General features: G+C 41.9%; 1 protein-coding gene across 40 annotated transcripts in view; it reads left to right on the top strand.

Moving 5' to 3' along the window:
• Positions 1–24,141, top strand: part of ank3a (ankyrin 3a) — a 135,730-nt gene that overhangs the window by 38,476 nt on the left and 73,113 nt on the right. The window contains exon 1 of one of the 40 annotated variants that reach the window (XM_055018626.1): positions 18,388–18,508. The exons of 38 other annotated variants lie outside the window; for them this stretch is intronic. In XM_055018626.1, coding sequence (XP_054874601.1) covers positions 18,449–18,508 — 60 coding nt within the window. In that variant the 5' untranslated portion in view covers positions 18,388–18,448. Of the gene's footprint in view, positions 1–18,387; positions 18,509–18,775; positions 19,189–24,141 lie in introns of those variants that run through there. One more of the 40 variants, XM_035957821.2, reaches the window with a different exon arrangement.

Here is a 24,141-nt window from a genome sequence, read left to right as displayed (position 1 = left end):
TCGGCAGTCAGAATAGCTTCACTGGGTCAATGTCCACTAATTAAAGTGAACTCAATGTCAAACACCATCCTCAACACCATCCACACTGACACGCTGAAATGGACAGACACACAAAGGAAAGATTTAACCACATAGGTTCTTTATACAACCTTTTCTGGCTTTTGAGACTTTCCATAAAGGTCATGGTAGTCTCAAAAGGTGTGCTTTCTGTCCCTGCTCAGTAGAAAATGACAGTGCTGTGCTGCCTCTACTGACTGGAATATAAGACAGAATGTAAAAGACACAAACAGGTTTGTGACAACGAGCTAGCCATGATTTTCTTGAAATTAAATCGTAATTTTATACTACTTATTGCTAGAATTTTTGCTGAAGATCAACCAATAGAAACACAACATGGACAGAAACCAGATAATCATACAATTTAAAATCACATGAACAGATTGAAAATACTAATTAAGTCTCTTCTTAGACTGGATTACATGATAAATAGCAAGTCAGTAAGATTTAAAAGTGACCAGTATTGCAGCAGATCTAATGTGAAGGGGCAAAACGCTCCAAAACCCACGATCCCCTTTGTTTCTAAACTGGATTTTGGAACGCAAGGAGCATCTGGTGATCTGGTAGATGGCAATAGAACAATTCGACAAGATGCATTGATTTGACCTATTTAAAGACTTATGTACAGATGGTAAAACCTTAAAATCAACTCAGTAACAAACAGGAAACCAGTGAAGTGAGGCTAAAATAAGAGTAATGTGGTCCAACTTCCAACTATCATTGTAAATCAGATGGGTGACATTGCAAGACCTACATAAAGAGAGTTGCAGTAGTCTAGTCAAGGTGAAATAAATACATGCAAGACCACCTTCAGGTCTCTTAAAGTAAAAGAATGATTCAATCTTAGTTGGAAAAACTGCTAAATTACATTCACCTCAGTGCTCTATATAGTAGATGCTGATGCTGGTGGTTGGGTCGGCCATTCCCACGCTGGATTCACATCAATTACCAAAGTGTGATTCCTCGTAATTTTATCCTTTAGTGTACAATGCAACACTTTCTATTTACAGAGAGCATCTGTGTTTTTGAGCACCTGTTTTTGTAGCTGCCTCTATAGGAATCACGTCACAGCATGATTTCTACTCCAACTCCAACTTGTGGCGTTTATTCTGCTGCACTGATCAAATCCAAATCAGGTTTGCGATCTAGAGATCAAATCTTTTCCGTTGCAACAAGAAACACCCCTTCCTAAACCTTGACAACCCGTGATCCGTTCACACACGCTCCATCATAGAAGTTAATCAGTTCGCTTTAATCCTCACTCTTGTATTTCACATGGCCAGAAAACGTGCCGGATCCTCCAGCGTGCAACACAGGGTCCTCACTCTACTGTACGCTGCTATTGTTCTACATTATCTTCAGTCTCTAAGGGGAAATGAGAGCATGTAATAAGGATTGTTCTAATTATTGATCCACCACTTTGAGGGTCCTCACTGAGAACTGCTGCTGGGGGATGGTGTGTGTCTGTTAGTGCGTGTGTGATGGGGTTTCTTAGGGAGCCTTCGTAACTGGAAACCAGTGTATGTGGGAATTTGTTTGTCCTACTACTGGGGGGGTGGGGATCCATGTTGTCTAGTTGTGGTTACTGGTCTGGAACATCTAGCAGTCTTCTGTGGGCATCAGGTGACTTATCTTGTGTTCAGCGCTGAATTTTGACACATGGCTGCTGGCTGCCGTGTTTGTATACAGTGATGGATCACAGAGGGAAAAGTGGTGAGAAGGAGGGATGGAGGTAGAAGGAGAGAGGAGGAGATAAGAGCTAATAGATGAAGTGAGAGCGAGCGTGTGCATGATAGAAACGAGAGAGTGAGCGATAAGGAGAAATGGCGAGAACTGGAGAGAGAGGAGAGCGAGAGAGCATGATCATAAGCCTAAAGGTCATTTGAAGGTGAGTGGCGTCTTTCTCGCCACTCTTTCAATCCACGTGCAGCCTCCCTCCTCTTCCTGCCTCCAGCTGCCTCTGATGTGGCGTCCTATGTGCAACTACATTACCCTGAGCTCACATTTGGCATCATAAAATGTAAATTCAGTACATTTTATTGAGTGTTATATTAGCCTGACAAATAGAAGAATGATATCAACCCACAAAAATAATCCTTGATGAGTTATCGCACTGAAAGTCTCCAAATACGAAGATTTCACTCAGCGGCAACTATGCATTAAATGTGTTATATCACACAATATGGTATTTCATGGACATACACACACACACACACACACACACACACACACACACACACACACATATATATATATATGTGAGATTGTTGTGCATGTGCGTTTCGAGAATTACTGACAGAAGCACTGGATCTAGTGTCGAAATCATTTGTTGATAAGTTGAGCAGCAGAAAAATACTCTCTAGAGAAACAGTAGATATTGTTATTATGTATAATAAAGTAAACTTTCCCTTATTTCAGCTTCTCAGTTGCCGCTTTTCTTTGTATTACGTCATAAATAAACAGAATATTTTGAGGTCTTTGAGCATTAGTTAAGTAGAACAAGCAATCTGAAACTGTGATGGGCATTTTTTTTTAAATTTGTGTGTTTTATGTATCAAGTGAAGCAAATTGAAATAAATAATCAGCAATTAAAATGAATAAAATGTCAGCCCAAATGTGAGCAAATGTAAATACACAGTGCCCTGCAGCTACAGAATATACCGCATGCATGTAAATACATAAACCGGTGCTTGTTGTGTAATTGTACTGCTTTACAAATGAGCTGTGTGTGTTTAATTCATTTTGTTGGCATCGGAGGCAAGATTCTTAAACCCTGCTTAGGATGAGAAGTCCTCACAGCGGGATATGGGAGTGGAAATATGAGCGTGGAACATGAGATTCCCAATAAGGAAGCAGCATTATAGTTCAACTGTGATGCCAACCCATATTGCAGACAAATCAGAGGACGGCATTATCCACCAGAGATGTTGGAAAGGAACATCTTCCATGCTGCTGTTGTGCAAGAGACTCAGAGTCAGTAGGACTTTCCTCTCTGGACTCTCCGTCATTCATTTAACTTAAAATAGGACCGACCATCACCTCTGAAGCTCAAGGGTGAGACGGAAAAGGAGTTTAGCGCAGCTCACCGTGAGATTATTCACACATAGTTACAGATACAGTGATGCTGCTTAATGATATAATTACAGAGCTGAATGGTATGCAGAAAGAAGGGGGTGGAGGGGAGCAAAGAATATGAAAGGGGAGGAGATAAGAGAGCAGAGAGTTGCTGAAGCAAGGACAGAGGGATAGAAAGGGAGGCCAAGGGGCAGCAGGTGTGGAGGGGAGGGAAGATGGCACCATAAAAGCTGGGAATAAGAGAAAAAAGAGAAGAATAGAGAGCTGGATGGCACAAAACAGTCAGACAATGCACTCTAAAGCATAATCTGGCAGTGACTGAGTAGCTGTCCCTCTCTTTTACCTGTATTGCCTTTGAAAGCATACAGGTTCTTTGTTTTTTCTTCCATTTCATTCACCTTGAGGTCAGTTACAACTCACTGTTCTCTGATTCACCCCCCACTCCTAACACTGCACTCATTAATCCCCTGCTGTGCCCCAACGCCAAAACCTCTTCCATCAAATGCACCAAATGGTGTGTCACGGGCGTTTGTGAATGTGTGCACATTTATGCACGTATGGCAGGTGCTTGTCATACGCTCAGATAAAAGCTTATCCTACTGAAATAATGCTGTCTTGTCTGGTTTCTCCCTCACACACACACACACACACACACACACACACACACACACACACACACACACACACACACACACAAGCCCCTCTGTTGACCCTTGGGACTCACGCCTGTACGGCTTGATAATTACTTTCATTTGCTCGCCCCTCCACCACCTCCACCACCATGTCTTCCTGTCCTCTACTTAACCACCTGCCACTCCACCACAACGCACAGAGATAATTAGAATCATGTGGTCATCAGATTTGTCGTCCGGCTTGATTCTTTTGCGGCTCTGAATAGCAAACCGCTGAAATTTGTTTAGGAGGCTTCTCGAGTCGATGCTTATTTAATATAGCGTCTCGTCAACAGCTCTGGAGGTGTCTTCTCGCATTTTCTCCCCCAGAAAGAAAAAAAATATACGCCCAGCGACGTTGTCTCGGTCCTTTGTGGGCAACCCCCCCCTCCGCCATGCAGGCTGGAGCTCGGAGGCTCTGGTGCTGAGGAAATGGGCTGTGTTAGGACAGATCGATGGTAATCACACCTCTTCACAGTTAGCTCTCCTCGCATTGTGGGGGGGAGGGAGAGGAGAGGATGGTGAGGGAGAACGCCAAAGAGCCAGAGAGGGTGTGTATGTGGGGGGGAGGTGGCAGCATGGGAGTGGGTGTGTGCAGGGCCCCTTTGGGAATAGAAAAACGCCTGGATTCATGATTAGAGAAAAAATATTCACCCCACCCCCGTCGCTTCTATCCCATCTACCCAACTCCCAAACATGGATGCACCCTTCTGTCTGAACAACATGTGCCATCCAGTATCCTTTCGCTGTAAAGGATTAAGCCGTCCTCGTCCTCTTTTCGCTGCGTTTCATCTCCACTGAAATATACAGTATTACCCTCTGAAGCACAATAGACCTTCTGCAATGTCCAGCTAATGGACTCAGTTACAACACTGGCTCCTAATACCACTTTGTCACAACATACAGCCTGTGTGTTTGTGGGCTTTTCGGCCCTGAGGGAAAGACTCCATTGCACCTTAAAGGGGGTAATTTAGTGTGAAAAGGTTGCAGTGTAATCGTAGCATGGAAATTCAGGATTTTCACAGTGTGTATGTGGCTCTGGGTGCAGCGTGCAGTATGGTGGGAGGTAAAACACGGAGTGAAATGATCGCTTTTGTCGTCTCCTGGCTAGCAGTGCACGTCTCTGTGCAGAATGCAGAAATCCAGCATAATGCTGGCTGATGTGGAAAGGTTGATTGTAGCTCCAAGGTGGGATTGGTATTCTTTTACTCAGCTGGTTATGTGTCAGATCAGTGGAAAAAGAGACCTTTAGACTTTACACATACATACACAATCCAAAGAAGTCTTTGGAAGCATTTCTTGTGTTTTTATCAACAGCTGTGTTCACAGCCAGAATAGAAGCAAAGCGTTCTGTCTACTTAACGTTTGATACTGAATTATTCACAGGCAGCTTTGCCAAACATGTTTGCACTCCGTTATCAGTGAACGCTCACAGCATATTGTGGGATGGCTGTGTGTTTTATCATCCCCATGAAGGCTCTCCTTACCGGAAGATGACTGGAGCAGCAGCTAACTAATCAAACCACCTATAGACCAGCTAGCTTCAGGAAGGTCAGAGAGGATTCCTGCCGTAGTTTCACAGAATCACAGTATCAAATTGTACTACGTCTGAAATTCAAGGATGAGGCCGGGAACAGAGCAAAGTGGTGATTTATATCGGGCCTATATTTGTGCTCCCCCTCAAATGTCCTCGATTTCAAACGCACGGTCTGTAGAGTTTTTTTTTTTTGCCCGCTTCAGATTTTTTTTTTTCCTCTGTCCTCCCCTCTTGCCCTTTTCCCAGCTCTTCCTGAGCGAAACCAGAGAAGGGAAATCAATGTCAGGCCTGAAGTTGTTCACGGAGAATTTCGGCTCTGTCATGACCTCTGATCCGATCCATCATAATTTATTGTCACTGTTGTACTGCCATCACACCATCACCCTCATCCTTATCACTAATGCTCTTAAAATGCTCCTTGGGTCATAGATATGTGGTGAACAATGACTTTTTTATGCTGTTTCTATCACACACAGGGCCTGTCTGCTAAGGTGTGGTACAATTAGACAAGTTTTAGTAAAACATGTTAGTTTAAATAACACTGATCAATGTAGGTTCGAGTCTGGCAGGGTTTTCTTGATGTTTTTCATCTTTGAGTGAGCATTTTCTCCTGTTTAATTCAACTGAGTTCACAGATCCCCACTTTTTGAGCCCTTTTGAACATATGTATTTTTTAATTTGTAGGCCTATGTGACATTTTAGCATGATGGTAAAGGATTTGGTGCTTCAGGGAGCCTCGTCTGCAAATGTTGTGATATAGGTTTACCTGCAGGCATCCAGGATTGATACTGTGTTCTGGCTCTAGTTGCCCTCTGAGCCCACTGCTCCTGCCACATATCTATAATAACGTAGAGCAAGGGCAAAAGCACTGAAGGGGAGGAGAGGAACTGAAGCCAGAAACATGAGCTGTAAAGCTAAAGAGTATGTAATTAAAAGAGGAAAGCAGGAACAAGAGCTGGAACAAGTTAATGCTTCATAAAGTATTTTTATGATGTGTTATTTTAAGGAAAACCTTCCAAAAGATTCTGTACGTTGAGCTTCACAAAATAAATATTCCTGGATATCTTTTCCAGAGAAGGCTGTTTTTATATTGATGATGATAGCGAAACTTAATCTTTGCCGTATCAGCTTTCACCTCACAGTCATTTCATTACCAACACATGAGCCCAATCTTCCAGACATAACTGAGTCATGCCAGTTTCTCTCATTGGACATGTGAGTAATTATTTTTCTGTACCATCTCAGAATGCATAGCCAACACAAGTATCTTCCCTTCTTCTTCTTCTTCTTCTTCTTCTGCTGGCGTTCTGTTTGACTACAGCGTTTCTACAAACACCCTCATGTTGAAAATAGAACAGCCCTACAGCAACTTAGCTGAGCTCCCTTGATGATATTGCCATGTTGACAATCTCACATCAGATATTTTTGGTCAAGTTTCTGATTGTTATTTTGACTGCAGCTTGAGACAGAGACACCCCACTTTCTGTCTGTGATCATATATCTAGTTGGAGCAGCTGTTTCCTGTCTGGAGGAAAGTGAGCGTTATTACCAAGAACTACAACGTTGCTCGTAGTCCATTTGTTGTCTTTTGTAGATAGTTTTTTGGAAGCTGATGTTAAACGCAGCTTTATTGGCATATAAAGTCTAATTGTAACTGTTTATCATTGTTAAAACAATTAGCTGAGTAATTTCATTTGTCCTTCTTTGGCAGGAAATTACTCCCCAATGATTGTGATTAATTGCTGAAGTCATTTATTAGGCAGAAATGCCAAACATCTGCTGGTTCCAGCTTCTCAAATTTGAGGATTTGGTATCAGCTAAGGGCTTGATGTAACTGATCCACAGCTTCTTGATGATTCACAATCAAACTCACTATTTTTGCAGTAAGTTGTATCCACTTAATGATATCTCGGCTGCATATTGATAATTATGAGTCTTGGAAAGTTTCACAAAATATAGGAGCATCTACATAAGACAGCTAATTAACTGGATCCCTGTTAAGTGCCAGTAGGTATTGTGGATAAAGTATAGTACAGAATACAGTGTAGTATACAGTAGGTAATGTAAGGTAGTGGTGTCTGGAGATAGACGTTGGACAAGAGTCGGAATCTGAAGACATCAAGCCTATGCTCTGGAAAGGTATATTCAGCAACTAATCAAAAGATTAATCAGTAATGAAAATCAGCACCAGTTGCAGTGATTTTTTTTGCAGGGTTTCAGTCCCGCAGGTTGCTGTAAGGAATCATAGACTACACTATTAAAAAGCAAACACTACATCGTCCTCTTTGTCTATTTGGAATTCTGTCTAATCACACACTTTGCTTTCTGTCAGGCTGAAGGCTTGATCTGATACACTGAGACGCAGCAGTACGAGTCAGGTTGTTGTTAGTGTTGCTGCTGACTGGGTTGCTGTCACCCTGTAGGTGTGTGTGTGTGTGTGTGTGTGTGTGTGTGTGTGTGTGTGTGTGTGTGTGTGTGTGTGTGTGTGTGTGTGTGTGTGTGTGTGTGTGTGTGTGTGTGTGTGTGTGTGTGTGTGTGAGATGCTGACTGGGATGCTGTCGGCTGTGTGTCAGCCATCTTGACACCTACAGTGCACTTTTAACTTTTGTGGGACCTTCCTTCCTGACGGCCAAATGGCCACTCCAACCGTAGACACGCACACACACACGCACGCACGCACACACACACACACACACACACACACACAAGTTGCTGAAGTGACCAATCAGATGAAGTGTTGGAACTAAGCAGAAATGGCAGAGTGGACCACAACAGAAAAAAAAAGCTGTGTTTGTTCTTCCTCTCACCGGCTCAGTATGACGTCTGTTTCATTTAATCCTTAACCTTCCTCATTTTGATTATATGATGCGGCGTATTGATTTGAAATTGATTTAAAATATTGATACTGTTGATTAGACTGTTTGTTGAAAGTGGGCTGAATAAAACACTTGCAAAGATTGAAGTATTCCACATTTGTGTGCAGGCAGAATAGAGATTCAACAGTTTAATTCAGTTTCACCATGAATCCAATAAGGTTATGAGTCAGGCTATTTTACAGTGTAGTGAGGAGCTGTGGTGCAAATGGCTGATTGAATGAGTGTGTATTTGTATGTATAAATATGTGGGTTTTTTGTGTATGTATACATTTGCAGAATGTGTGTTTTCTATGTCCATATGTTGGTGCTTAAATTTTCATAGCTATACCATTTGTGTGTGCGTGTGTGTGTAAATTGCTGATTGTGAGATTGATGTTACATAGAAGAGGCGCTTCAAGGTGAACTGAGCGTGGGGGTGGAGACTGTGCAGTTGTGGTGTCCTTACAGGAACACATTCCACCCTTAACCTGGTAAAGATAACCTCAACTGCTCTATAATTGCTATTAAAATGCATGTGTCTCCTCCTCTAATGTCTTCACCACAAAGTCACCACAATCTAGGAAATGTACCACATCTGAATTTTCCTCGGTGTTATTGAACATTCAGTTTTTGTGTATTTTGTTGGTTTTCTCAGGGCAGAAAGATGAAATCACTGCTGGCCAGAGTACAAAAGACAGTAAAACACTCAGTACAGTGTAGCAGATCAGAATCCACCTCAGGGACGAGCAGATACAGAACGATGATGCTGAGCTGCAGAGGACTCTGTGTGTGTCCATTTGTGTGCATCTGTTTGTGTGTGTGTGTGTGTGTGTGTGCTGCTCTTTTGGCTGCTACAGCCAAGCTAACTGACTGTCCCCATCAGTCAAGGTTGTGTCTTATTATAGGTCATTAGTCTCTCTGCTCAGCTGCGACCTTGACGCTACCTGCTGGAGCATGTGTATGTACCATAGTAGGCAAAACAACTGTGTATGTGTGCGTGCATATAGGTTGCTGAAGTCTAGTGCACTGCACAAAATACGCATTGAGGACTGCTAACAGTGTGTGCGTTGTTTTTTAAGCGTGTGACACGTGGCTGCAGCCTTGATGAGCAGTCAGGTTTGGCTGTGTGTGATAGATGGATGGACACAAGGGGGTCAGAGAGGGTCAGCTAACACACCCTCATACAGGGCCAGGGAACGGATGTCACTCACAGATTTAGTGCTACAGGACTAGTGCTGGTCTAAAGTAAAAGTGCTGCCACCCACAATAAAAAATTGTCTGCCATGCAGGACGATAGGTTGAGTTCCGACTGCCAACGGCCATTTACTGGTTGTTTTGGTTTTATCCACTCTGACAGTTATACGGTGATATGCAAACCACAGAATATCGTCAAGTTCTCACCCAGATATTGGACTTGATGTTTATTAACCCTCTGAACCCCAAAACCAGCTGATGAGTGGTTGAAAAGACATATTGTCACTTTAAAAATTGCCCAAATTACACTTTTTATTGGAGCCAAAAGCTGTAAAAACAGGATGAAATGTCACATCCTCAACTTTCGGTCCGCCTTAAATGAATCATGTGGTTCCATTGGGAAAATTATCCTAATCTAAGCTTAAAAATATGACATTGTTTGATTACATTTTTAGTTTGATTTAATTCATCAGGATTGCAGTACAAGCTCTTAACCTGATATTTGACTGCTCTTTCTGATGTTATTCTTATCAGATGTTGTATTATATTCATACTTTTTGTTGTCAGCTGATTGTCGTCATTTTTGCATTGTGGTTTGCTGATTGTGCGGCACCAGACTTGGTAATAACTGATGAAAAATTTGCACTTTGAAGCAGTTGTACTTAGCCTGCATCCACTGAACTAACTGCCGTCATTTAAACCTGTTCATCCTTGCAGTCTAGGAAAAAGCAGATGTTGACTTGCAGGCTGTTTTGCAAACTACCCTCCCTTATGTTCTGTGATCTAAGTGAGCTGAACTGAGCCCAGCAGTGTGAAGTGAAGTCTCGGTTACTGTGTTACTCTGTGCCAGTGGATCAGATTCATATTGCAGTGCCCTGCAGAAAGAAAATAGCAAAATCAACCCTGAGAGGAGACGAGGGAGAGAGAGAGAGAGAGAGAGAGAGAGAGAGAGAGAGACGTTCTGGATCATCCTGTACCCCTCCCTCTATCGATTTCTGTGTCCCATGTCCTGTGCTAAACACAGCACAGTTGGTGGAGAGACGCTGTTCATAAGCATCATTAGAAAGAGAGACGACAGCACAGAGAGCTTTTCCTGTTTTCCTTTTTTCTTTTAGAAAGCCACATGATGTGACTTTTCAGGGCCATTCAACCTCGAGTGACCAGGATTGTTTGTGTGCACTGACATCTGCTGGTGTTATTAATTTAAATGAGTTGCTCTAAGCAGACAGGCTGAATGGTCATTCCTGTGCTCTATCCACTGTTCATGCAATCCTTCAGGCCACGCTTGACCCAGTTGACCCTTTAGCTCCTCATTGCTTTCAGGATTGCTGTTTGATCATGGCATCATTATGGCAATACGGTGCCGTGTTTAGCTGAGTTTTGATGGCTAAATAGCGTCTAAACTGCTGAAATGTATTTCAGTATGCGCTCTCTTGCTATCAAACTGTTGTTCTGCTTTGTTTTTTTAGGAAATTGTCCATTTCATAGCAACAAGGCACAAGTGAATTTCTTTTTTCTCAATGCTCACATCGCCTGTCTTGTTGCCACATTTGGGGAGCGCTGCTTTTATGGATCTGGGCCTCCCCATTCAACAGCCTATTACTCTGTGTTGCCTCAGGGGCAGCTGGCTGCTTTAGCACCTAATAGCCTTCTGTTTGCCAAGCAGAAACACCAGGATCTGAAAGCCCATTTACTCCAGTTGTAGGAGGAGGTAATGTGTTATAACTTCCGTGTGTGTGGAGCAGGGGTGCATAGATTTAGGAAGTATAAATGAAAGATCAGCAGCTGGTGTTGGAGAGCCTGTAAGATGATGGATAAATTCAGTGCAAATCCTATTTTACTTTCAAAGCAAACACTTTCTCCTCCTTCATCGTTCTCTTTCTGGAGCATTTGGTCTGCTTGGCCTCGCGTCAAAGGGGTGATCATGGCGAATTAGAATATTGCCCCCTAATTTTAACATGTTTGCTGAGCCATTCGTGTTTAGTTTAGGTGCTTGCGTGCACGTTTGGGATTGTGTCTGCTTGCATGCGTGTTTGCGTGAAGAGTATAGGGGGGCTCAGGGGGGACAGATGGCTCGTGGTCTGCTCTCGTCTGGTGCTCTCTGCCTGCCAAAGATCAGGCCAAAACAGTAACAGCGCTCTCCGCTTCATTCAACCTCGCTCGACGGGCCAAAATAACACTTTTTTTATTCCTCCCTGTTTTATAGGTGGCTTTATGAGCTATCAAAACAGCACGGTGGAGACTGCAAAAAAGACATTTACAACAGATTTTGTTTTGTTTCGACTGACAGACGATGAATGCCTGGTTTTCTTCTTTGGCTCTTTGTTGCGGTAAATGTTCGGCTGGAAGATTACAACAGTTTTTGACTGGCAGAGAGGCATGTGTTTATATGGCATCTTTCAGACTGTAAGACTTTAATGATTTATCAGGGGGATTTCTGAATCTGCTTTGTCCATTTCGCTCAGTTTAAAGACACCTTGAGCATATAGTATCCCATTGTAGAAAATACTCATTGTCAGCAAACAAAAGTAGACAAGAAAAGGTTTTCAACTTGTCCCCAGATGCAGTATGTTTTGCTGAATGTTAGAAAACTGGGCTTTGAGAGATGATAATGTGGACAAGGAGCTCTTAAACTTGGCTTTTACTTCTCCATAAAGTCTGGAACGAAGCTTCTTGGTTTGAGCTGACAGATAATTATCACTACTACACACACTTTCACAAACACTCCTACTGTGCAGCGTATTTGTGGAAGATCCATTCACAAAAATGCACTCTAGTTGCTTTAATTTCCTGACTCCTTTTTTAAGTTTGTTAATTTGCCAAGCTGATCTGCTGGTTCTGCTGTTTCTTGAGGTGTATTTGAACATTATAGTTGCTAAATACAAAGAGAAAGAGACTTTAGAGGAGGCTTTTAGTGTGCTCCAGAGAGTCAAAGTTGCCAGAAAACACAGTTTTGTAAAGAGAAGTGGACATAAAGACCAACAAACTGGCAAAAACATCATGAAGAACACCTTCTAACTTAATTATATAACTCTAAAAGTCATCTTGACTTCAATTTAACCATGAACTGGTGAATTTAGAAGCCAGATGGACATTCAGTCTTTACTCTGTCTGAAGCATTTTCACTTATTGTCACCCAGCTGTGAGCCAGTGGAACAGATATGGCATGAAGAAGGTGAGAATAAGCTGAGGTAACTACTTGTTGATGTCTGCTGCTTAAATGAATAGTTACATAGCATCACTTGGTTAAGGAATGAAGGGGATTCCCTCCCTGGTTACTGGATCAGAAAGGAATCTGAACAAGGTGTCGGTGGAGTAAAGATCGTCTGTAATGGATGTCTGCAGCTGATGCCGTGGTTTAGTCATGCTGCTCTGTTTTGAAAGAAGCTATTTCTCTTGTCTCCTTCAATAGTTAAACAACACAAAGGAAATGGAAGAAACAGTAAATCTACAGTCCTGGTAACAGAAAGCCTGCAGCTTAAAGTGGCACAGGCCCTTTAGAAGCTGATGAAAAGGAACAAGTCCATCTTGTGATGAGACTAAACCTGTCAGGCTGCTCTGTGTGTAAAATGTGTATCCACCAAGCATGGCTGCAATTTATAACGTCTGCTTGTTTCTGAATCTGCTGTTATCAGCTTTAAAACTTTTGTCTTCTTAAGTCTTCTCAATAGTCTCACCTTGTTGTTTCTCCTACCCACACACTAATTCATACGTTTATGTGTCACACGCACCTCTTTCTCTCTCCTGCACACACACCTGCCATACGACTCATTGCAATTTCAGCTCCCACAGCTCGTTACCTGCTGTTCACCCAAGATTGGCTCTTATTACTGGAAATAGTCCTTTCAGCCCATCTACTGGTTAGTCATTTGCATTTTTATGCTCCATTACTGTATCACAAAGAGTGGGAACTCAGTCATATGAAAATGTCTCTGCAGACTACCTTTTTGACACAAAAGGTGTTTTAAGATGGTTTATGGACTTCTCTTTAGTCATTACCTTGAGATGACTTCACTTCTCAGCAGCGTAAATTATGGAATATTGAAATTATACGTAGTTGTAACCCAGAGGTCTGTTTGGGAAAAGACACGTTTAAACTGTGATAATACTTAAAGTTGGAGGATGCATGGGAGACGCTGACTTGCACTGGTTGCAGTGTTGCAAAGATGGAACAAATTCACAAATGTATCAAGTTGTTATGCATCTCTAATCAATATATTCTATAATATTACTGATTCAAAGGACTATTTCTAAGTTGAAAAATTGACATATGTATTATCTAGCCAGCTCTGCAGTTTCCCTCAGTGCTATTGAGCATTCAAGCATCTTTCAGCTCTTTGTTTTAGTTTACTTAGTAGGTACACTCACACTGCTCTGATAGTATTGACTTTTGCTACAGCAGTCAGCTTTATTTTTTAGAGAAAAACACTGTAAACTAAATGCTCAGCATCGAACAATAGACAAACACAATAAGTTACTAGGTGATGAACATAGCAGAGCCGTTAGCAGCTATAAAGCCAGATGTTTCTGTCGGGAGTTAGTAACACTAAACGGCTAAAAGGAGAATGAATTTTAGAATTTAGGAAAACTGAAAATAAAAGATGAAGAGGAAAGGACTTCAAACCAGTTTTACATAAGTTTTGAACATATAAATATGGGATTAAGACCAAGTAACCTTCAATGATTCATATTTGACAATTGCATGTATGTTTGTAGCTTATTGTTGACTCAGTTGCTGTTAAATTTTAATAATTATATGTTCAAACTAGACATTCTGTTGCACTTGTGCTCGGGGTGGTGTACTTGGGTAGTATGTTGTAATCCGATTCATGTAAAATCACTGTATAAATATATTAATAGTGTACCAATAGATAGAGCCTACAGCTTCCTCTACAATCCAGACTGTGTCCCTACAGTGCTGATGGCTGGAGTTTACATAGAAAGAAACTTAGCTCAGTCCATCACAGAAAAGATTTTTGAGAAACATTTACATCCATGACTCAATAATGTGAATGATTTTTGTATATTGTAACTCTTGGGCGTGTGTTTTTAAACTAAACAGCAGTTGCTGACACTTTGTAAATGTCACAGTGAGGCCTGTGACGTTTTGCACAGTTGTCATGCAGGAGAGTGTCCACCAGAGTCCAGTGTTTGACTGTTGAGCAGAGTCTGCTGCAGGTCAAACTGAGGCTAGAGATGGAGAGCAGAGGAGGAAAAGAAGGAGGAGTTTGATGTCTCTGACTTTGTGCCCGATTTAACTTAACTCTGGTATGTTGTTTAATTTTCTTTGGTCTCTTGTCACAGTTTGGCTCAGAGCCCTGTCCTTCCTTCTGTTTTCTATAACTCAGTCTGTGTCACCATGTCGTTCTCGCTTTTTCACTTTTGTACTCTCACTGTTTTCTGTATCTTTCTGACTTTTCATCCTCTCCAACCTGCCACCTTGTCCACCGTCTTCCTTCCTCTCTTTGCATTGCCTTGTGTGACCTTTGAGTGGGTTTTAGGGTGACTTTTAGGCGGGACGGCTATCGATCCAACATGGTGCACTAGTGTGTAGATTTCAGTCGTGCAGCTGACAAGTCAGTTGAATGAAATCCAATGCGACATTCAAGTTCTCCCCATGTCAGTGTCAGCGTTATTAGTCCTAGACGGTGGAGACAGGACGTTTCATGTGTGCAGAAGTAGTAGAACTACTTCCAGGAACCTTTAAAGCAAATGCAAAAACAAGGTTGCAGGAACAATTTAATGGCTTGATTATAAATTGGACAAATGTAGCCAAGCTGGATGGAGGCGATGAGGCTGAACTTTGCATACTCACTCGCTGCTCTAGTCAAATGGTTCACTTATTTTCCTTTTCACATTTCCTCCATTCTCCTCTTCCTCGCTTCCTCTCCTTCTCCCTCCCTCCCCAATGGTTTCATGTCCCAGGTGACAGAGGGGAGCAGTGCCCTTGAGCGTGCTCTGTGCAGCAGCAGCAGTAAATATCTGTCTGCTGTGTGTCTCTCTGTGTGTGTGTGTGTTTGTTGTGTATTCTCCAGTACTGAGGATACCCCACAGAAGGAGGATGGTGCGATATTTTACTGCTCCTCTGAGATAGCTGAGCTCGCCTGTGTTTGTGAATCCAGGAAAGGAAATGTCAGGCAACAGACGTCTTCGCCCAGAGCCATTTCTTTTTCCTTTGAATATGGAAGCATATCTGTTTTTTTTTTTTAAAGGGGGATGATACAGTTCTGCAGCAAAGCCTTCTAAGAAATATGACAGTGTTTCTGACTGGTAGATGGTTGGAAATAGTCAGTGTAAATCAATATATTGTCAAATAAGATGGATTTACTTATTTAGATACGTCTTTAAGGATTATTACAGTAAAATTGGTCATCCTTTTCACATTACAAATTATTTTGAAAATGTCTCCTAATGCAATAATGGTAACTATCAGCCCTACTTACTGCCAATCCCATCTGATAATTTTATCTTTTAATGGTTTCCTAAAGGATTTTCCAGAAAATACGTCACTGAAATGATACTGTAAAGTGACAATTTATTTTCTTTTGTTTTAAATTTTATTCATTGAATTTTCTAATAGATAAAAACTTACCCATCTCACTCCAGTTCAGATTTTTATGGATAAGAGTATCAGACTAAGCATAATGTACATGTAAAGTGGGAATAAAAGGATAAAAAACATACAATTATGCTGTAATGTGAAATATATGCAGGTTTCTACATAAATGCAAAACCTCTTTTTCTGATACAGTTTACTTTCTGCTGATAATAGAACTTTAATGTTCAAATACTCAATTAAATGTATACATAAATATGAAGTAAAATAAGCAAAAACAAAACCACCATCGCTGAATTGCAGCGTGTTTCTTCAGATGCTGTATTGAAGCTGTGTGGTTGATTGTTGACAGGCGACTACCAGTTGTGAGTGCGAGCACAACTGTGCCAAAAGAGATAATTTTCCATAAGTAGGCCTGACTCCCTTCCCCTTCTGTTGTAACCTCCCCCGTCACCATGGCAACCCTGCCTTTTCCAAGGAGGGCTGCTCTCTGCAGCGTTAGCGAGAAGGGGCCTGTGATCCTCCAATCACACGTTCAACTCGCCTCTTCTGGTCCAGAGCATCTGTCACTCCCTCTGTCAGTTCCCACGTACACCACTCTCCGACTCGCTGTACGTTTGAATTCCTCCGACACCCGCTGACTGTCTCCAACCCTCTTTGTCTGTCATCTGAAAGTTGATAGCACTGGAAAATACCCATAATGCAGCGGTGTTAGTCATTTGGAACGGTGACAGAATGTGAAAGCCGTGGCGGAGGGATGGATTGTTGGATGCATCTGTGTGAACATGTTTGTTAGTTTGTGTGATATTTCAGACAGCACTGCTGGGATAACCAGGACTTTCCCACTGAAAAATAACATGCAGGGGTGTGGCGCTGATGCACGGTGCTTATCATGTCTTGTCATAATACCACGGGCGGCGAGTCCCAGAGATTTTCCATGTGCTGAAAGTTAATGACCAGAGTATTTGTTTACTCATCTGGGGAGAGCAGCTCTTCCACTGAGAGTAAAAGTATTTATTTAGTCAGGAATTATGAGGATGGAGGATTTTTAGAAAAAGCATTATGATGTTTTTTGGCTTTAGTCATCTAAGCATTACTGACTCTAGTTAATTTGTCATAACTGCACTATTTCCTAATACTTGATGATGGTGATGGGATTATTTTCTTTTGCTGTAGACCTCAGTTTACACAAAAAATAAAAACACATCCAAGATCCATATTGTTGCACTGGGTGACATGTTTCTTTATTAAACATGGAGACTCACTGAATCACTGAGATGAAAATCGAAATATATGTTTTTAATTCTTCATGGGCACCAATGAACTTGGGGCAGCAGGGGTAAATATGTGAATAAGAATAGAAAAATGCACTGACATATTGTTTTTTTTTTTTGTCTTTTTATGAGATTCGTTGTCAAGAAGAACAATATAGAGTAAAACCAGTGCTATTTTATTCAGAAATATGTTATAAAGTGCTTTATTGTTGCTTAACATGATGCAGGATTTTCATACACGCCCAGTACCGTCTCTGTTTGATCTACTGCGTGCATAAGCAACGCAATGGAAAAATCATTTAGCTCTTTAAACATGTAAATAAACGCCTTGCGAACACTTAGCAGCAGTTGTGGGTGGTCCTCCAGGATATATAATCAGATTTTATGCCACCCACAGGTGTAATAACCCACGATAAAACGTATAACATGGCTGCTACATGTTACGCTTAACCTCACCTGTCTTTTCCCTGCAGCTCGCACAGATAGCGATCAGATGCAGCTCTGTATGTGCATTTTTCCAGTACTGCAGCAAGTGTACCATCTTACTGTGTTGGGGTTTAAGCTATGGGCTGGATTTGTGGGGAGAAAGCAGTGGGGGTGAGCTCGTCATTCCCCCTTCTCCCGCTCAGCTGACTGTGGGGTGAGAGGTGGAAAGACAGAGGGTGTCCCTAATACTACAGGAAAAGCCCCTAATCCTCTGTTTAAGTGTCCCCATTGATGGTTGTTGGGGGGTGGTTACACTTGCCCCAAAATAGCGTCTGGTGTTATTGTTCTCTGCAGTTATTGGACTCATTCCCCGCCTCCAACACTGTGCAGAATCACTGCTGCCAGCTCCCATGCATTGCATTCAGATCCCCCCCAAACTGGCTGATTCCACGCAAGCAGGTAGAGCCCAGCCAAACAGTGGTCTTTGTTAGGGGGCGAGAAAAAAGAAGAGCTGATAAGCAGGATGACAATAAAGAGCCGTGTGCTGGCAGACATGGTGGGAGGCAGGGAGAGTGAACCAGAGAGAATGAGTGGGAGGGATAGCCGTGGAGTGGGTGGGATAACAAGGGTTGATGCAGGGGCTGGAGGGTGGGGGTGGCATTTTAGCAAAAGTATTTGTTTCAGCTGCTATTTTCAGTTTGGCCCCTCTCCCCGCTCGCCTACCCAACCTTGGATATCCAGATCACAGTGACACCCCCCCACCCCACCCCATCCATCCACTCACCCACCCACCCTGAGAGAAAATGAAGGTGAGGAAGAAAAGGAAGGAGGCAGAGAGGGAGGGAGAAGCCTCGGCTATTATGGTAAGTCAGGGTTACTCTTTCCTCTTGCACCCTCCCCGTTGGAAGGTGCTTTCTGGGGCAAGGGACAGCTTCTATGAGGCGGCGGGGATTTACCCTTGTTGACACATTTAGAAAAAAAAGACACAGAGGAGGGGATGGGGATGGGGAGGGAGAGCGGCAGCAGAGGGGATTTGGCGTGTGTCCTTTCTGCAGCGTGAAAGACTACGAGTGTTTTGTTTATTCCCCACTGCAGCTACATAGACGCCCCTCTCCTTTCCTTACCTCCCGACATCCTCTTCATTTCCCCCCCGATCATACTCACTTTTTCCCCCTTCCTCCATCCCTCTGTCTGATGTGGAGCGTATCGACCAGACAGCGGAAGGAGCTGCAATATCCACTGTCTCCAGTGTTAGCATTTCTTGGTGTGCCTCGATTTTCTTTCCTTTATCCCCCCCCCCACTCTGATACCTGAGCCAATGGCACCTTGCTCTTTCTTCCGAATGGGATGATGGATGATCATGAGGGCAGAGCTAACTGGACTGACTGACTGACTGACTGACTGAGTAGATGACTGGTTGGCTGTTTGGCTGCTTGGCTGCCAAAGAGCTCAGGTTTCACTCTTCGTCATTCAGAGGAGAGAAAGAAAGAGGGGAAAGAAAGTGAACATGGCTGTGGAGGAAGGTGGTGTCTTTCTGACTCAAGTGAGTAGTGCTGACATTGGCACGCATTTTTGCATTTTTAATGATATTTTGTATTAGTTTTGTGTTTTGTAGGCTTAGGGAACGACGTTATTGAGTCTCTCAGAGGCTGATGTTGTGAATTCAGTGGTGCAGCAAACCACTAGAATGAACTGGTCCTGCATCTTTCACTATGGGAGTTTGGGTGAGCGTGGAAAGTCAGCTGATGTGCTGCAGTCAGGCAAACAGGGCTTGAAGCGTGTGTGATTGAGGGAGTGTTTAATCCTGCATGGCGACAACAGACAGGATTTTTGTCTGTACACATTTAGTGACTAAACTGGAATTATGTGTTTTTTATGTTGAGCTTGTTTTATTGTCATCCTTCAAGAAAATAGTTTGAAATTTTGTAGAAAACACTTCTGAAATTGTGATTTGCAAACAAGTTATGTGATGCGTGTTCAAGAGGTGCTAACTCAGAGTCAGGCTAGCTGTTTCTCCATGTTTCCTGTCTTTATTCCATGCTACGCTGACCATCTTCTTGCTGTAGCTTCATATTTTGCATGGAAACGGCTTTGGTTTTCCCATCTAACTCTCCACAAAACATGAGTAATGTATATTTCCCTACATGTCAAACTACTCCTTTAAAATGCAGTGAGGCTTGTTTGCACTGTAAGAAATTCCTCACCTTTAGCTTTTAATACACTGAGGCAGGATGTACGCTATATGTCTATTAACTGTGGGCTCTATTAGAGAAAGTGAAGATGTGAGACACTTCAGCTGAAGCTTGAGTGCTTTTCTCAGTCGAGCTGTTTCAAGTGTGGTTGCCGTGAGAAAAAAAAATATTTATTCTAAACGTTTTTATGCATGGAGCAGGAAGTCATCCATTCATTTATTTACTTATTACTCCGTCTCTCACTATCATCCCTCCCAGTGAGCTTTAGGACGCCGCTTGTCTCCTCTTTGCAACGCTCCTGAAATATGTGGCGAAGGGCAACAGCATGCAATATTTACAGTCATGAAAGCTGTGAAGCAGGTGTTGATGCACTGTACATACTCTAGTGTACCACTTGAACGTGGCACTTCTGAGGGGGCTCCAAAGTGCCCTCTTATAGATTATCATTCACTGCTTTGCCAATAACATGCTGTGCATCCATATCTCTGAAAGGCCTGATAATGATTTTCTGGTATGAGCATGTGACAGTGAAACAGAGGCATTAATTCATCAATAGATTTGTTATGTTTATCCATGAAACAAAGAGAGAAGTCAAGATTCTGCGATGGACCGAGCAGGGCAGAAGCTTTGAGAACTTTGTCGGTTTGAGAGAAATAGATGTGGGGGGTGCCTGGATGAGGTTCTTTGGCACCAGTGGATGTTGTGGCGATGCCCCTGGCTTTGTGCTCGCAGGGCGGTGGAGCTCTGGGAGTTTTGTGCTGTCAGGAGAGCTGGGGATAAAGTGAAACAATACAACTGCTGCTGCTCATCTAAGCTGCCTTAGTTCACACAGAGCCTGCATCAATGACATGAACATGTGTCTGTGTTTGTGTGTAAATATTTTTTATTTGCATGTAAGTGAACAACATCCAAAAGCATGTGGACACATTTATGTGTTGTCTCTTATGAATGGATGCAGTGCTGCACAAGTTTCTTGTTTGTTTCTAAGCTTGGTACCGAGTGCCAAAGTGACATCATTGTAGTCCGGCAGGCAGGGATATCAGTCTTTATACTAACTAAATATCCTCTATCCATCCAGACTACCTCTGTGTTGATGTCATGAGGAGAAAAAGTGCCAAGTACAGATTCAGCAGGAGTGAAAACAAACACTCCGCAGTTCAAAAATGTCATGAATCTTCATACCTAGAATAAAAGATCTGCCAAAAAAATCTGTCTGCTCAGCCTTATTTTGAGATGGTGACAGATATCTTGTCTTAACACCAAACTACATACAGCCTGTATACACTACATTACAAATTCATTTTGAGTAGAGTTAAAATAAAATACACAGCTGGCTGTCTTTTTGGATCTATGTCAGCATTTTCATAGCTGCACCTGTGAGTAGATCTTCATTTGTACAGTTCATTGTTGGACGATAGCATTAATCAACAACATTTAAGTGTCAGTTGATGTGTTTTTCTTTCTTTTATCTGCATGCTGTCTTTTATGAGTACACTTTATTTCAGCACTTTTCCATTGTGAGAACACCCTCGACTTGAAATCTAATTATAATTTTTATGTTCTATTGAATTGTGACGCAACTTGAACAAGGAAAACAAGTGAAACAACAAGGAAAAAGACCAGAAATTGGGAATTAATTGGCCACGTTCATACTTTCAGTAGTTTTTGTTCTAATGCACAGAGCTGCTTTCCATCGATTATTACATTAGTAAATTGGCCAGTTCAGTTTCTTGCACTTGTATCTGTATTAGCATATACTGTAGGCCAGCCAAGAAGTATTAAAAGGAAATTTAGGGGCTATTTGAGACCTTCACTATTCATTTCTGCCTCAAAAATCCTGTACTGGGCTGCCTTCTCATAATGTAGCAGACTGAGTATTAGCGGTTGGTTCATCTTCAAAGATTCTGATTTAAAAGTCTGATTATTACATTATGAAAACTGTGTGATGGAACCTACAGCTCTTCAAATGGCAACACAAAGGCTTCGCTATTATTTATTCTCCCTTTTCGACTGCATCTGCAGACACCAGTCAGCGACCAGAGGGTGTTTTTAATTAGAGCTGAGGTGGTTAATTATCATTTTTACAGCACCTCACCCGGAAATTAGCTGCATATTTGACTTTTTAAGACTGTAAGTAGGAGCGATGGTATAATTTCAGATCTTCCAGCTTTCAGTCATGTGTCATATTTCTGTATCTCTCTCTTGGTCACCCTCTCCTTTCTATCTAACATTAGATTAATGCTTTCCTTCAGGCTTAACCTAGTCTTTATGGCCCCATTTTCTTTGAACCTCTGATCTGTGGAGGCTTAATGATATTTCTCTCACTAATCTCGTGGCCCATCCTGTGTAATACTTCATTCACAAAGACTCCAAAGATCCCTCGTGGTGGACGTAGATGGGAGGTGGATGTAGGGTTGGACATGTTGGTCACATGTTTTCACTGAAGGCATTAAGGGATAAACTGACAGGAGCATTGATGTGGATGTGGATGAAGACTACTTAATCTGTCGGGAGAAGCAAAGAGCGCAGTGCGATATTTAAAGGACCATTGCAAAGCTGCACCCATCATCGAAACTTTCAAAGTGCTCTTTCGTATTTTTAGACACGTACTCTGTCTATTTGTAACATGAACGTGCATATTGTTTGTAGGAGCTTCTGCAAGGGTGTTAATATTTTATTGTCCTCTTATATGCTCCCACATCCGTCTGTACAAACCAACCAGTGGTTTCCTATGAAATAATGATTAAAAACGCTGTATTTGAGATTACTTACATAATATTTGACGGTGCAAATCGCTTTTACATGCCATGCGTTCTGCCTGCCCACATCAACGTGACCCTTCATTTCCCATGTCAGAGGTTTTATAGTGGTCACGCATTTGGTGACACTCAACAAAGCTTGAGGGTCACACAAAGCATGCGACACACACCGGAGTTCACTATAAGGATATGCATGCCAGTTATATAAGATGCAGAGCAACTGTTGGGGTGTTTACCAGTCAGTCAGACGTGCTCACAAACACATACTGCACAAATGATGTATGTATTATGTGGAGACTCTGACTTAAATAACTAATAAAGAAGCAAGGACATATAAGAGTGAAATATTAGATTCATATTGAAGGTGGAGTAATTCATAAGGTCTGTACCTTATTATTCTAAGCGTCGTGAAATGAAACATGTTGGGAATTTACACTATATAAATAAAACTGAATTGAATTGAACAAATGTTGACCCACGTACATACAAAAAAATAATACTGAAAAAATAACTGTAACCTTAAAATGCACATTAAAAAAGAAAGAAGAAAGGAGTCCAGTACTACTATTAGAGTTTGAGCAAGTTCTAGAATAATAATTTTGAAGCTAGATACAACCATAAAACTGGACTTGCTTGAATAGAGCTTTATCTTATGAATACGCTTTTTCAAAACAATAGATTTTTCTAGAGGTTAGATTTTTTTTCTTTCTTGTCGTTGACAGATTTCGCAACTGACCTGTGAAATTGTTAAATTAAAACCAAAGGAAAAGGAGAAGAGCAGTAAAGGGATGCGGTGTCTATTTAAATGTGTTTCTTTTGGTAGAATAATTCCATGATCTTGTTCAAATATTTTTTCCTTCTCACTAGACACTGGCATTGTTTTCATTCCAGTTGTGTATCAGGTTGATAACATACAACATGTGGACATAAAGCAGCATTCAGAGGTGTTACAGTATCACAGATAAAGTGCAGGGACTTCAGTGCTTCAGTGACAGTGTTGAGGTGGACCACTGTGATGACAGAGAGTTGGAGGAGAGCTGCCTGCTGGCTGTGGTTGTACTGGATGGAAGCCAAAGTGTTTCTAAGATGTCATCATGAAGGACTCTTGATATCCCTGACTAACCAGCAGAAGACCTCAGTATTTAAAATGTAGACTCCACTGCTCTTAACTAGTTGTATTAAAGCTGCTTTTTTTTTTGTCGTGTTCAGTTGGGCTGCTATACTATTTCTAAAATTTCTTGGAGTATGTCAGCAGAAGATTCAGGGCATTGGATGCGTTGGATGTTTACAAGTTTTCACAGCCAGTGGCCTATTTCCATTTACAGTGCAGCAGCCAATATTAATGATTTGTTCATAGCTGCTACCAGAAACTCTCACTCACGGACTTGCATGAAGTGTCAGCCTTAAGAAATAATCTTAAAATCGCTCTCCAAACGGTGATTAAACCCCTTAAAACTCACCTCTATGTATCAAAGTACGTATTTAGAATGATGTTTTTAACCAGGAAGATAATCCCTCCCTGCTTTAAAGTGGCTTAGATGTAAC

Source organism: Amphiprion ocellaris, chromosome 16 (genome assembly GCF_022539595.1).
Source record: "Amphiprion ocellaris isolate individual 3 ecotype Okinawa chromosome 16, ASM2253959v1, whole genome shotgun sequence".
NCBI lineage: Eukaryota > Metazoa > Chordata > Actinopteri > Pomacentridae > Amphiprion > Amphiprion ocellaris.
This window is presented reverse-complemented; position numbering and strand designations above follow the sequence as displayed.